The sequence below is a fragment of the Budorcas taxicolor genome, chromosome 19, assembly GCF_023091745.1.
Source record: "Budorcas taxicolor isolate Tak-1 chromosome 19, Takin1.1, whole genome shotgun sequence".
Classification (NCBI taxonomy): domain Eukaryota; kingdom Metazoa; phylum Chordata; class Mammalia; order Artiodactyla; family Bovidae; genus Budorcas; species Budorcas taxicolor.
Window position 1 is genome coordinate 38,181,863 of NC_068928.1, and position 14,588 is coordinate 38,196,450.

Consider the following 14,588-nt stretch of genomic DNA (forward strand, 5'->3'; position numbering starts at 1 on the left):
GCGAGGGCTTTGACAAATGGCTTCACTGCGCGGGGTTTGGGCAAGAGGGAGGGAGGGGAAGGCTGGGAGGGAGAGGGCAGCTCCCGACAGTAATGGATAGCTGGGGCGTTAAATAGTGCAGAACTTTTTATTAGACACACAGGACAAGTTTAAATATTCACACTGGTTTTCTCTGAAGCCTGGGGGAGGAGAGAAGGGTGGCAGGCAGGACAGGTATGAGTTTACTCAGGGCCCATGTACCCAGAAGGGCCCTGCTCACCACCTGAGAGGAAGGGCGCCTGGAGGACACAGAGATCTTCGTCAGGGTCAGCTGGCATCCCAGGCTTCTTTGCCCTGAAGCAGGCTCAACACCCTCCTGCTACCCCCCTTACCTCCCTGCCAATTTGCTAGGAACCTGGGAGCAGAGCCTGGGGCCTGATTACCCGGGGTGCAGATCAGCTTGTTCAGAACGCAGCATGTGGGCAGCATTCAGTAAGCGGCGGCAGACTTAGGTCAGTGAAGCCATGAAACCTCCAAGAGGCTGAACAGCAGCTCTTTTCTCTGGAAGAGTCCTCAACCAAACAGGGATAGGACAGACTGGCCCAGAAGATCCTCGGGGCAGGCACTATCACTAGACAACTGTGGATCAGACTTAATCTGACCATTGGTTCATTTATAAAAGCCTAATTAAACCCAATTTCCTTCCCAAACTTCTTTATGGGACTTTTTTTTTTTTAATTGTGCACCACGTGATCGTAACACGTCATAAACTGTCATATAATCATAAAATGTCATAAATGATCTGACATTTTAGAAGTCAGAGTCAACTGTGAGATCACTAACACAACTGAAGTTCAGAGAAGTGAAGTTTGAGATTCCAAAGCATGCGTGCTCACTCAGTTGTGTCCGACTCTTTATGACCCCACAGTTTGCAGCCTGCAGGCTCTTCTGTCCGTGGGATTTTCCAGGCAAAAATCCTGGAGTAGGTTGCCATTTTCTCCTCCAGGGGATCTTCCTGACCCAGGAATCGAACCCAGGTCTCCTGTACTGCAGGCAGATTCTTTACTATCTGAGCCACCAGGGAAGCCCATGAGATTCCAAAGGGAAGGGCACAAAAGGGAAGGAGGCAAAAATGAGCGAAAGTCAGCCCCTGCTCTTAAGCAGTTCCGTTTGGGGCTCAGCCCATGGGAAGGCAGTCATGTAGTTGAGAGATGCTCCCTGAATTCAGGACATCTACAGACAGCATCAGGGATGCTGCTGAGGATGGGGGGAACTCATTCTGCCTGGGAACTGGAAATGAGTGTGGGTCTCACCAGCTGGGTCTAAAAGGAGGGCTAAAAGGACCCCAGAAGGGGTCTGGGGACATATATGGGTTTGGTATCTTCAGTGGATACCCAGCCTGGAAAGGCAGGTGAACATAGATGTCAAGGGCTGCCCTGTGACACTAGGAATCTGGGGAGCTGAGGGGGCATCCGAGTTTCTAAGTAGGGAAATCATTAGGTCAACAAAGCACACAGAAAAGGTGGATTGGAGGTGAACCAGCAGAGCCAAGAGCCTGTTGATAGAACAGATAGGAGATAAGAGAGGGACGCAGGGTGGGATGCGGATGCTGATGGGGGTGGTTTGGGATGTGTTGGAATATCCAGGACATATGGAACCGGGACCTGAATGGAAGTTTCTAACCTAAGTCCAGGATGTTTGCATCCACCACCCCTCACAAGCTGCCAGCAGTCTTTCTGCACCAGGTACCCTCTGGGTGCTGCCCATACTCACCACAGCTATCCACCTCGAGGGTGTCTTCCTTTGTCATTTCATTGGTGAAAAAATGAGGTGCAGAGAGGTCCAGGGACTCACCCAAGACCACACAGGCGGCAAGAGTGGAGCTGGGATTTTACCTGGACAGTCTAGCTCCAGAGAAGATGCCCATCACCACTGTTACTGTTATTAGATTGTGTGTGTGCGCATTCATGTACGTGTTTGTAGTAGTGGGGAGAGGAAAATAAACACATGGCAATTAAAAGATGAAGCAGGAATTCCCTGGTGGTCCAGGGGTTAGGACTCTGTGCTTTCACTGCTGAGGGCCAAGACCCTGGTTGGGGAACTAAGATTTGGTGGTGGCGGCCCAGGCAGGGGTAGGGTGCGGGGGAAGATGAAATAGAACTTAGTAACAGGACAGGCAAGTGTAAATGAAAAAGCAGGGAGAGCTGCAGGATCCATGTTTTTAGGGGAGAAACTGTAAGGAACACCTGGGGAATTAACAAGGGAGACGGACACAACTAGGCAGAATTAGCTCCTGCTCCCCTAGAGCCTGGGGTCTGCTTTTTCTTTGGTCCTCTGCTCTGGGCCAGTCCTCTGGAGCAGATCATACTCAGAGGAGTGAGATTTTGGTCTTAATGATACAGAGAACCCCTGCCCCACACAGGCCCTGGGACAGTAGTTCTGGATGTATAGGACCTATCTCCCTGTCAAGCCCTTAGTTGAGTGGCCGGAACCCAGAGGAGCCATCATTAGCACTCTACTTAACCCACCTTCATGGTCGGCCATCACGGGCTGCAGAGCAAAGGGATCCTACACTTTGAGAACCAGACTCGGAAAGGACAGAGTCTATGCGGGAAGACAGGCTTCACCTGAACAGAGTCATGGTGAGTGGGCTTGACAATGCCTGGATTTGCCTGGGTGAAAGGATTTTGGAAAGGTGATGTTTTCCTTATCTGAGGCCGGTAATGACATGTCTTAGCTAAGCAGTGAGCACCTTAAATCTTCTCTGCAAAGACGTGGTATAAAAGCAAACAGAAAAGTAGAATACTCTTGGCAACGTAACTCTCATCCAACGATGGATTCCAAGAGTGTAATCTGGGCCCATCTCCTCTCTCTCCCTGAATGTTGTTTTGGGAGTTCCAGAAACCTGACTGTTCAGAACTTGGTCTTCAAGCTCCCCAAGGAGCCTCTTTGCCGCTCCCCCCCGCCCCCCGCCCCAACCCGCTTCAAAGAAGGAAGTTAGGACAGGAGGATGCATTCTTGATATTGTTTCAGAAACCCAAAATAAGAGCTCACATATGTCCAGCAAGCACATACGCTGTGCCAGGCACTGTTTTAAGAGCTCTGCAGATGTTAACTCATTTAATCCTCACAACCACCTCTGAGATGAACAGGCAGGAAGCTAAATGCAATCAGAGTGATGCTCCGGGAAATCTGGGAGCAGACTGGAAAGACACAGAGCTGCCCTTCTGCAGGGTCAAACAGCCAGGTGGGCTCTTCAATGCCATTGGGTGGTTGGGGAAAGTAGGACCCAGGAAGCAAAGCACAGGGTCACAGGCAAATAGGGCTAGAGGCTCTGGAGAACAAACCCAACGTTATGGTTCTTTTAAGAAATCAGTTACATGAACCTACAGCTAGATGGGCCTTGATTTCCACAGATAAGCAGTGAAATGGGCCCAGTACCCCCCGAGAGGTCTTAGCCACACTGCTTACCAAGGTGACAAAAATCTGCTGAGAAAACCTATTAAACCCACTTCTTGTCTCCTGCAGCCAAATAGCACATCCAACATCTCCTATTGGCCCCAGGCAGGGCAGAGAAGGCCAGCGAGGTGCGCCCGAGGGCAAGAGCAAGAGCTTAGGAGGCCTGAACCCAGCCTGCTGTGGTCACATGACCACAGGGTTCTCCCCAGAGCCCAGTGCCTGTGAGCAAAGAGCCTGTGTGACAGCTGGTGATTGGACGAGGGACATTAGAGCGGGCAAGGGTAGTATGGCTCAGTGAGCTGATGGTGGCCGCAAGGGGTAGGTCAGAAGGCCAGTGGAGCCAGCAGCCAAACAGGCGGGGCAGGAGGTAGCCGACATGCTCTCAGAGAGAAAGGACCCCAGAGCCGCAGGCAGCTCCCCAGCAGAGGCTTCACAGCGCCTGAGGGTGGGACACACCCGCTCAGGCCCCAGAGCCCTTCTATTCCAAGGACAGTTGTACCTCGACATTCCACACCAACGTCTTTCCTTTTTCAATTCCTAGACTTCCAATCCCCCCAAAAGGAGGTGAACAGGCAAAGATCGGGGGGAAGCGATGGGCTGACATTAATTGATAGGAGCGGCTTTGAGCAGTTCATGCGGCCTTATCTCTCTCTCCTCTGGATAGCGTGTGTCCGCCGGAGTCCGCGGGGTCGGTGATTAATAGGGGCCATCACTCACTGTCCAGGACGGCTGAAAGGCAGCAGGGAGGGGGCGGCCCTCCCCAGAACTGAGATAACAAGCAGCAGGAATAATGAGTGGTGTCACTCCACTTTTCATTTTGATGGAAAGTCATTACGGGAGTCAACGCCAGCGACAAAGAGCCATGAATCAACTGCTCTGCTATGAAATTAAAATCGAATTGCTGGCCACCCCCAACCCCTACCCTTCCTGGGAAATGGGGATGGGTAGGTGGCCAGGGAGAGGGGTGCTGGCCTGGGGTGGGCTGTACCCAATCACAGAGCAGGCAGTTATGGGTGGGAAGCAGACAGGCAGCTAGCGAAGGTGACAACTCCTGTCTCCACCTTGTTGATCAGACCTTTCCTTCCCAAACCGCATTTTCCCCCTGCCTGGAGGTAAGCTGTGATTAAAGGGAAAATACAGCTTTGCTGGCTCCAACAAGGCTGCCACCTGACTGCTCCCCTTGGGCTTCTGGCCTGAGTGGGGCAGTCTGGGCCTGGCCGTGGAGAGAAAGGGCCCCGGCTGACTCAGCTACCCCAGAGCCCCTTGCTGAACTGTAGATACTAATCTGTGGGGCCTCCCTGCCACCAGAGGCAAAGAGGAAAAGTCTCCAGCCTGGTACCTCACAGAATCAAGAACCCCATGCAAATGGGTATACAGCCTCAACCCCAGGCCCAGAGACGGGCACTGTCAGTAGGGAACAAGAATGTCTCTCTTTTATTAAAGTCCAACTACATTAACAAGAAGGAGCATAAGCTGTGATTTGAGGCTGAGGGGCTGAAGGACCATCAAGATAGCCTCCTGCAGAGAGTACAGAGAGTGCTGAGATCACCCTTCAGGTGACAGTTCCATCTGGGGCCTTCCATCTTCCAGTTGGCTTAGTCTCTCACCAGGAAGGGCCCCGTGCTGTCCCTCCACCATTCTGAACGCTGGGAAGATGGACAGGAACAACGGCAGTAGGTCACAGAGAGGTTCCCATCAGGTTCACAGGTCGCCCATTGTACCTCTTGGAAATGTCAGCTTCAATCTGAAAGACAGTGATACCGGGTGGGTGGGAGGCAGAAGGCAAAGGGGCCTCGTTCTGCGCAAACTGGGCAGGTTTGCCTCTCTGCTCTCACCAGCTTCTGTAGCTCCTTTGTCTTCTCCAGCAGCAGATCCAGCTTGGGCTCCAGAACTGCCTGCTCCTGGAGGGCTTCCTGTTGCTTCTGCACCATCAGTTCTTTCTTCAAAGCCAGCAGCTGGGACTGCTTCAGCTTCTGCTGGAGGAGCTCAGTCACTCGGTCCACATACCTGGGCAGGGCATTCAAGTAAGTGTTCGGTGTCTCTGGGCAGCCTGGGTGTCCCCATCCAAACTGCTGGAACAGGGCAGTCTCTGTTGGCCGCTCAGCCTCCACATCCGTCAGTCCTTCCTTGTATGGAATGCCACTCCCACTTCCCCATCCTACGCAGGAGGCAGATCCTGCCTGCATATTTCAAGCCACCCCATCTTGCCCCAAAGAGAACCCCCAACCCTAGTTGGGGTGGTGCAGTTATGGGAGGCAGGGATGAGGTCCAAGGGGTCAAGGAGAGGAGGAAACAAGGAGGCGGGGCCGCCCAAGATGGCAGCGCCCTGCAACATGCCCAGGAACAGCCCAACAGCAAGGGGAAAGCCAGACCTTGGTGAGGCCAGGATCATAAACAGGTGCTGCATTCGAAGACTGGTAAGCCGGCCAATCAGATCCTGCAGTGCCGACACCATGGCGACCATCTTTGCCTTGGTCTGGCCCTGCAGGATGGCTGGAGCCAGCTGGAACTGGCTCACAGACAGGATGTCTGCCTCCTCACTCATCTCCACTGCTCTCTGGGACAAGAAGATTTCGAGCTGAGGACAGAAGAGGATTTGGTTCAAACTGAGAAAAGCACTCAGAAGCTAGGCCCTCAGCCTGCTCTAAATAAAGAAAAAGGTAAGGGTTGGCTGGAGGAGGCACAGTAGGGGACTGCCCGGTGTGGTATAGTCCATGGTGTCAAATAGAGCTGGACACGACTTAGCAAATGAACAGTGGCTCAGACTGTAAAGACTCTGCCTGCAATGCAGGAGACCCACGTTCGATCCCTGGGTCAGGAAGATCACCTGAGAATGGGATGGCAGCCCACTCCAGTATTCTTGCCTGGAGAATTCCATGGACAGAGGAGCCTGGTGGGCTACGGTCCATGGGGTCACAGAGAGTCAGACGCGACTGAGCAACTAACACGCACCTAGTGACTGAACAACAGAGGAGCAGGTATGTCCTCCGAGCATTTTTATTGCTAGAAACTCACCAACTCTAAGGTGGGAGTCTGGGGCAGCCTCCACCATTACCTTTCAGCCCCTCATTGCTGCTTCAGGCCTTACCTAACCCAGGACCACCCCCTCCTCCTCCCAGGCTATGGATCACATAACTACGAAGCAGAGAATTCAAGGGGTTCTCTCTGCTGAATGAAGGTATTTTCTCTCCATGGGAAAAATGAGATTCAGGGAACAGGAGTCCATATTTGAGAAGCCCTAGATTAACAAAAGCCTAGGCAGAATCTGAGAACCAGTCACATGTCTTGTCACTTTTATTCAGCCATGGAAACCTGACCTAGACTGGTGAGGACAAGACCTTCTAGGAGGCCTTCCCCTGCCAGCAGGCCTGAGAAGTGGACAGACTCAGAAATCAACAAAGACAGGCCCCCAGCTCCCCAGTACCACAAAGAAGGTCCAAGAACAGCTTCTTACTATGGGCTGCCAGACACCTCAGCCACAGAGATGACATGAAACAAAAATTGTTCCAAAGCCCCAACAGCTCCCAGTTCCCTTCAACTTTCTGAGCTCTTCTACTCCCCCAGTTCCCCTGCTCAGCCTCCTTGCTCATCACTTGTGCAGGACACACTTCTGCCTCCAAGCTTCTGTGTTGCTCCCCCTGCCTGGAAGGCTCTTCTGCCGGACGTGGGCGTGGCTCTCTCTGCAACCCCTGCAGGTTTTGACTTACTGGTCACCTTTGCAATAAGGCCTTCTTGACCACTAACATAAAAACAGGCCTTCCCAGCAGCCCCATCTCCCGTTCTAGCTCTCCTTCTGCATGGCACTGTGTTAACACCTAACATGCTGCGTATTTCACTTGTGTGCCTCGTTTCTCGCCTGCATTCCCCACTAGACTACAAGCTCCGTGAGGTCAAGGATGCTGCCTTGCTTTCTGCTCGTCTCCTCAGACAGTGCCAGGGGTTTAGGAAGGATGACAAACATGATAAACGCTGTTGAGTGAAGACGTGCTCGGTCGCTTCAGTTGTGTCCAACTCTTTGCAACCCTATGGGCTGTAGCCAGGCTCCTCTGTCCATGGGATTCTCTGGCAAGAATACTGGAGTGGGTTGTCATGTCCTCCTCCAAGGGATCTTCCTGACTCAGGGATCAAACCCATGTCTCCTGTGGCTCCTGCATGGCAGGTGGGTTCTTTATCACTGAACCACTGGGGCAGTCCGTTGAATGAATGGAATGAATGGGAAGCATCCTAATGCTCCAGAGTGAATGGGAGCGCCCCTGCTCTGGAACACTGAAAGCACTCAGCATCCTTCACACAAACAGGAAGGGCAGGTCAGGCGTCTAGAGCAATACCGCCTATGCTGGTGCCAGGCCTCCCCGTACAACATCCAGAGACAAAAGTACCTCCATGAGCTCATCAATGAACTGATTCCGGGTCTCGGGGTATTCAAGAAGTGTCAGAGCATCCGGGCCCCTGGCAACACCTTCGGGAGCTGCCAGGAAGAGAGAGAAGTGATAAAGTGGTTAAAGACCAGGCAAGACCATTGGTTTGAGAAGTCCTGGTTAATATGGACACAGACACTGCACTAAAGCCACTTCCTGTTCCAACCCAAGAAGGAAGGGTCACCCTTTCCCATTTGTCGCAGCCCTAACCAGGCACCAAGAGCCAACTGCAGTCTGTGAGGAAGACCACAAAGCTGAGTTCCAAAGAACCAAGAGTTCCTTCACTTTGGTGGGCATCAAGTCTCATCCTGCACTGCCCTCTAGTGGCTCAGATCACAGTCACAGCCTCTCCACTTGTGGGGAAGGGGGGCCAGGTCAGGCTTCAGAGCCTGTCAGCCCTATCGGAACATCCCAGACAAAGGCTGACCCACATTCAATATCCAAAGCATTGAGAATTTCTAGGCTTCATTTTAAGAACTCTTCTCTATCCACTACACTCACATCATCATCAAGATTTTGAAAACAAAACAAAAAACAAAAAAACAGGTTAACTATGAGAAGCGCAGTCTTGGCAGTGTACTTTTTCTTTGCTTCTAGAGACACAGGGGTACCCTCTGCCAGGGTTGCAGGGAGCAACACACTCACCCTGGGTTCCGGCTTCCAGCACGGTGATCTGCAGAGCAGTGGCATCGTCTCCCCAGTCTATCTCATCACCCCCAGCTTCCTGGGTGGAAAGCAAAGAACCCCTGCACTGCTGGGAGAACTCCCAGCAAAGGGAGCCAGGATAAACTAAAGCCCTCAATAAGCCCAATGATGCACATTTCAATTGTATGAAGGACCTCCAGCCCTGATGGAGGTGGCAAAGATGGCAGTGTGGGCCCATGCATATAGGTACCACCTGCCTATAGCCCTACACCTGCCCCAAACACCAAGAGAAAGAGGTCAAAACTCCAACATGTCACTTTGGAAACTCTACCTCCTCCCAAACTATATGTGGTCCAAGAGCTGTGAACTTCAAGTGATGTCTTTGAAGAGAAAGAGAGAAAACTTTTTTTTTCCTTTGGCCACACTGAAAGGGACCCGGGATCTCAGTTCCCTGACCAGGGATTGAACCCTTGCCCCCTGCAGTGGAAGCACGGAGTCTTAACCACTGGACCACTACGAAATTCCCAACATGTTTCGTATCACCAAAACAGCAATCACAGAAAGTCCTCAAGAGAGACGGACTGAGAGAGCATCCCAACCTTTGAATCCGATTCCAGGGAGATGCCCCAGTCAATTCTAGCAGTCTGGGCAGAGATGCCAGAGTCAGCCCCTTCAGATGCCACCTCCAACCCAAAGTCACCCCAGTCAATCTAGAAGGGAAAAAAAGTGTTAGTTCAAAGATGGGTGAGAAAAAGGGGCCTGCCTTCTTCTAGGTCTCAGTAGGAAACAACGGCACACTGTTCAAACATAATGGCCTCCAAGCTTCCCAAAGGAGAGTCTGTCTTCAGAGAGCTCAGGGGACTGAAGGGCTCCCAGTTCAAAGCTGACCAGCCTCCTGGGCCTCTTCAGCATTCATCTACCCTGTGGTCTCAAGAAAGCCAGAAAAAAGGAGTAGGGCCTTCTGGGCCCTTCCACCTACAGTCTCTCTCACAGAAACACCCCGTTCTTCCCTCTGGACTCTGAGTTCAAAGGGGACGGGGGAGGACTGAACAATGTCTGAGGGGAGGAAGCGGCTCTCACTCGGCCTGTCTTACCGCGTCTTCTTCCACCTGCTCAGGGGGCTCCTCAAGGTGTGGCCTCTCCACTGCCGTGGGCTCTGTGCCTGTCCTCCACTCATATACCGTGCAGTTCCCCCGCGTCTGCACAAACCGCAGCATCGGCAGCACCTGCTCTGTGGGGCTGCAATGGAGCATGCCACTGACCCTCCTGCTGCCCACTTGTGAGGCCAGGCCCACTGCTGGGCCTGGCACTCAAGTGTCACGAGGGGAAAGCACAAGTGGAGAAGAGAGCCTAGTTGGGGAAGTAGCTCAATGGTCCCCGCCCCTCCTCCACTGGGGAGAAGCCAGGGCCCTCAATACCTTTCGCACACAAACCCCACACAGGCCTGGTACAGGTCAATGGCTTCGCCCAGGGTCTGGGCTGCCGCCCCGATCTCGGCCAGCTGACTTGGTAGGTCCTTCACCAGGGCCAGTAGTTCTCTTCGGACATTGTCCCCCTAGAGAGGATCCACGAGGTGGGCTTAGACAGAAGTGGTGGGAAGTGGAGTCCAGTGGACTAAAGAAAATGTCTGAAGACTAAAGATGGGCAAGAACCTGGCCCAAGAAGGGCCCAACCAGCAGAGAAGGAAAGCCCTCCGCAGAAGCAAAGGCACTGGGCCCAGGAAGACAGCCAGGCCCCAGGCATGTGTCCCCCGCTGTGGGAAACCTGGCCTGCTCACCGTGATGCCGTACTGCTTGCACGAGTGGTGGAACTGCTCCCTCATCTCGGCAGCCCCCGCCTGGCCCTCTTCCTCCTTGCGGCTGTATTCTTGCTGCAGCTGCTGGCACTTGGTGATCTGCTTCTTCAGGGAGGGGATCTCATAGTTGACGTTCCGAACCAGGAGGCTGGAGAGTTCCACTGAGAAAGATGGGCGCAGGAAGTTCACTCCAGACCCCCAGACCTAAGGCAGGCACCCCCCAAGGACATGTGCAAATATACCCTGGCCTGGTGGCTAAGAGCATGGGGGTTGACCTCCCAGCTCCTCCGTTCCTGGCTGTGGAACCAAGGACAGTCATTTAACCTCTCCAGTCCAGTCCTCAACTATAAAACAGAGGTAGTAATATTTATCATGAGAATTAAGAGAATTCATATAAAACTCAAGTATAATTCCTTGGATTTAGTAAGTATTAATATTTGGTCAATATTAGCTATTATAATTATTTACACAGTTAGCAAATACAACCCAAACTACAGTCAGCCTTTTAGGTATTCTCTCAGGCACTTGATACAGGCCCCAGGTCAGCCTGTGCCTCTTCTGCCCAGTGGAGCAGAGGGTTGCCGGGGGAGCTAGTCATCAAGAGGCGACCGGCAGAAGACCCATACGCACCCATCCAAACGCCCACAACCTGCCTGGTGGTCATCCTCCTCCCAACACTCATTGAAATTTATTTTCCCACCTCACAAATATCTACACACCAGCCTCTCTCCCCACATGAACTGTACCTCCTAGAAGCCCAGTGTCTCAAAATTCAAGGAGGGAGCCTCCCCGTGGACACTGGGACTCCCAGGTTGGGCCCCTTACCTAGGTAGGTGTTGTCCTTCTCATATAGGGCTACGATCTCCTGCCAATCCTAAGAAAAGAAACAGGAAGTGAGCCAGGAGGGCAGCCACATCCCAGCTCAATCGCCCAACAGGGGACACTCTCCCAGTCTCTGCATCCTCATCCTCCTTCATAATGCTGGCTGGACCACCCACTTTAAGAGTATGGTGCCAACGAGCGATTCCCAAAGCAAATGGAAACCCAGGGGTAGGGGCACAAGGAGTTGGACACGACTGAGTGACTGATACTTCCACTTTCAGGATCTACTTTTGGCATAAACTATGGGGACAGAGAGAAAGCTGAGGAAATATTCCATGGGGGGATCTCCAATGGATCCTCAGCGAGACCAGACAGCCTCTGACCCCCTGGACTGGATGCCTCCAGCTGCGCGTTACCACCGTCACCCATACTTGCCTTCATTCGCTGTGAAGAGTACCGGCCGAAAATATTTTTTGTGGAGGCTTCAGTGCCTTTGAGAAGCTCCACAATTCTTAGGCAGTGGAAGTAGTGAATGTCTGGAAAGCAAAGAAAAACAAAGACTTTGGAAATAACAGTCTCTAACCCACCACTGCGGCCACCACATATGGCTGACTCATGTATATGCCAGTAACTTTAGAGGGCACAGCTCTCCCCTTCATCATTTTGTGTTGAAATAAACCAGCCTCTATACCCCAAATAAAAGCCTCTCTTTCTTTAGAGGTCAGTCCTATGACTAAAGAAAGGGGAACAGCTCAGCAGATATATACCACCCCAAGAAAGACGGGGGTCCAGTAATGCAGCCCCGAAGCACTCACAGGATCCAGAGAGCAGCTGGGCGATCTCTTGGCTCTCTGGCATGTCCTGGATGGCGGCATTGATCTTCTCTCGGATGGTCAATACTAGACTCTGCCATTTCAGGTTGCAGTGCCTTCTGTCTACCAGCCAGTCTATAGCAGAAACCCAAATCATAGCATTCCCATGGCCAAAACTGCATCACTGATTCAAGTGAAATATGCTAAGGCACTGGCTAAAAATTGTACTCATATTGGTTAAGGTGTGGGGGTCACGGGAAGATGGGAATGAAGATAGGCTCAAAGGGATCCTTGGGGCTAAACAGATTCCAGCAACCTAACTTTATCCACAATGTGACTTTTATAAAGTAACTGCCTCAACACAGGATAAAGGAAAGCTTTCAATTGGTCCTGACATCAAAGTGACACTTTGGACCACTCTAAATTCTCCATGATATTTTTGCTTCCATGGATAATTATATCTTTCTTACTGCCATTCAATTTCTACTTTCTCAGGGCTGGGATTAACCATGACCATGAAAAACACACGACGGTTACACCAAATACCAGATGAATGAACAACTGCAAAGCCCCTAAGGACTAAATAACACTGGTCTACTCTTACCAGCGAAGCACCATCCTGCACACATGGATACCAGTGTGACTGATCTCCTGGATTCTGGGCCAGATCTGTTTTTAGTTGAGGGTATAGGTGGATGAGAGCCATGTACATTTCCTCATAGGAGAGAGCTAAGACCTAGACTTTGTGGTCAGCTGGTCCTGGTTCTAATTACCAACTTTCTTGGGCAAGTCTCTCAACCTCTCTGTGCCTCAGTTTCTCTACATGTAAAATGGGGATGATAAATATACTGAGTACAAACGGTAGAACACTGAACATCGTGCCTGGCGCATGGCAAGGGCTCAATGAATTGTAGTGGTCTTCATTTTCATAATGTTAAGCCCATAAAACAGCACTTGGTATAGAATAAACCCTCAATAAATGGTTGGGTTTTTATCGGTCCTTTTCACGACCAATAACAAGCATATACATCAAGAGTGTACAGGTCCTGAAGAGCTGGGACAAATCCGAAATGAAGTTAAAGACGCTCCACTAAGTGGCCACCTTGCCCTTGTTAAGAAATCTGCTAACTGGTCAAATGCTGGAAGCCCACACTAGTTATCAGTTATATCCCCATTGCTGCACTCCACTAAAATCTCCAAAAACAAAAATTATGTAGATCTCACAGAAGTAGAAGCAAAGGGACGACACAGTCAAACAGATGTCATCTTAATGACACAACTGGCATCAAAACAATTAATTCAAAGACCATTTAAAAATCCAGGAGCTGTGCACTGCCCTAGAGGGGTCAGAGTGAAGAGGCCCTTCCCTGGCTCTGAACTAGAGAGGAGGTATATAGACGCGATACAGAGAGCAGGGAGATGGCCTGGCCATTAAAAGGTTTTCTTTTCAACTGGACCTACGTGCCTCTTCCTCCTAAAGTCAAAGTAAAAAATAAAAAGGAAAAAAGTTTTTTTTCCAGCGTAATACAATACTGGAACCTGACAGACTTAGGTTCTAACTTCAGATCTGCCATTCAGCAGCTGATCATCTTTAAGGTAAGCCTTCAACTCTCCTCTGTCCCTGAAATTTATGACTGACAACATGTTATATACGTTTAAATACAAAACACAGGTCAAGTATAGACTCTATGCATGGTTCCTTCCCGCTCCTTTTACTGAGGCAGGTCCAGCCACAGATGGGAGCGCAGAACAGAGCGAGTGGTCGGCGGGTCCGCTGTTGGTGACAGAGGGCCAGGGGGCCAGGTCTCCCCTTGACAGCTAGGTGAGCGGGGGCGCCCCTCCTACCGAGTAGCTTGCTGGTCTGGATGTCGATGGGCACGTGCTGATGGTCCTGGCGGGAAACACGGCGGGGAAAGGTGCGTGAGTGCTGCGAGCGGACAAGCCGCTCGCGCGCTCACTTCATCGCCCCAACCGCCACCCTGCGGGGCCAGCACAACGGGCCGGGGAGGGCGCCCCCGGAGAGAGCCTGAGGAAGCATGTCAGGAAAGGACCGGCTGAACTCAGCCCAGGGGCCCCAGGGCAGCCCCCCATTTCCCCAGCTGCTGTTCCCCCACCTGCATCTTTCCTCCACTTCCGTTTCCGGCCTCCGACCGGGACACGCCCCGCCTACCACTAATCCAGGGCTGTTGTGGCTGAGCCTCGGGTTAGGCACAGACGGGTCTTCTCGGGCCACGTCACCGCCTTCCTCAGAGCCAATCGGGAAGCGCGCTCCATCCCAGGCCTCAAGCCCCACCCACGCCGGGGTTCCGAGTGGCTGAGCCCGGGAAGGGCGGGAGAAGAGGAGCCAGCCAATGGGAGACGCGAGGCGGGCTCAAGACCTGGCAGGAGCCGGGGCGCCAGGAAAGGGCTGCAGAGGCGGCAGAATCCCGGCAGACGGCGCCCTGGAGCTGATCCCCGTCGCTCCCGGCCAGACAGGCGCGGAGCCCTCTGCGTAAAGATTAACGAGTCTGCCGACAGGGTCCTAGCGCCTACTGAGGAACCTAGAGGTCCTTGATGTTGTTTAGATACGCTCAGTCGCTCAGTCGTATCCGAGTCTTTGCGACCCCATGAATAGGAGCACTCCAGGCTTCCCTGTCGTAAACCATCCCCTGGAGTTTG

General features: G+C 52.2%; 1 protein-coding gene across 1 annotated transcript; it reads right to left on the bottom strand.

The window, feature by feature from the left end:
- Positions 1 to 4,855: 4,855 nt before the first annotated feature.
- Positions 4,856 to 14,124, bottom strand: CDK5RAP3 (CDK5 regulatory subunit associated protein 3). Its single transcript, XM_052657930.1, has 14 exons — positions 14,045 to 14,124; positions 13,776 to 13,821; positions 11,934 to 12,065; positions 11,554 to 11,654; positions 11,122 to 11,170; positions 10,279 to 10,457; positions 9,920 to 10,056; positions 9,596 to 9,740; positions 9,101 to 9,211; positions 8,502 to 8,580; positions 7,818 to 7,906; positions 5,811 to 6,016; positions 5,274 to 5,445; positions 4,856 to 5,182 (listed from the first exon to the last, which is right to left on the bottom strand). Exons 1-14 carry the CDS (start codon positions 14,048 to 14,050, stop codon positions 5,117 to 5,119), a joined length of 1,518 nt encoding a protein of 505 aa, XP_052513890.1. The 5' UTR covers positions 14,051 to 14,124; the 3' UTR covers positions 4,856 to 5,116.
- Between the last annotated feature and the right edge of the window lie 464 nt (positions 14,125 to 14,588).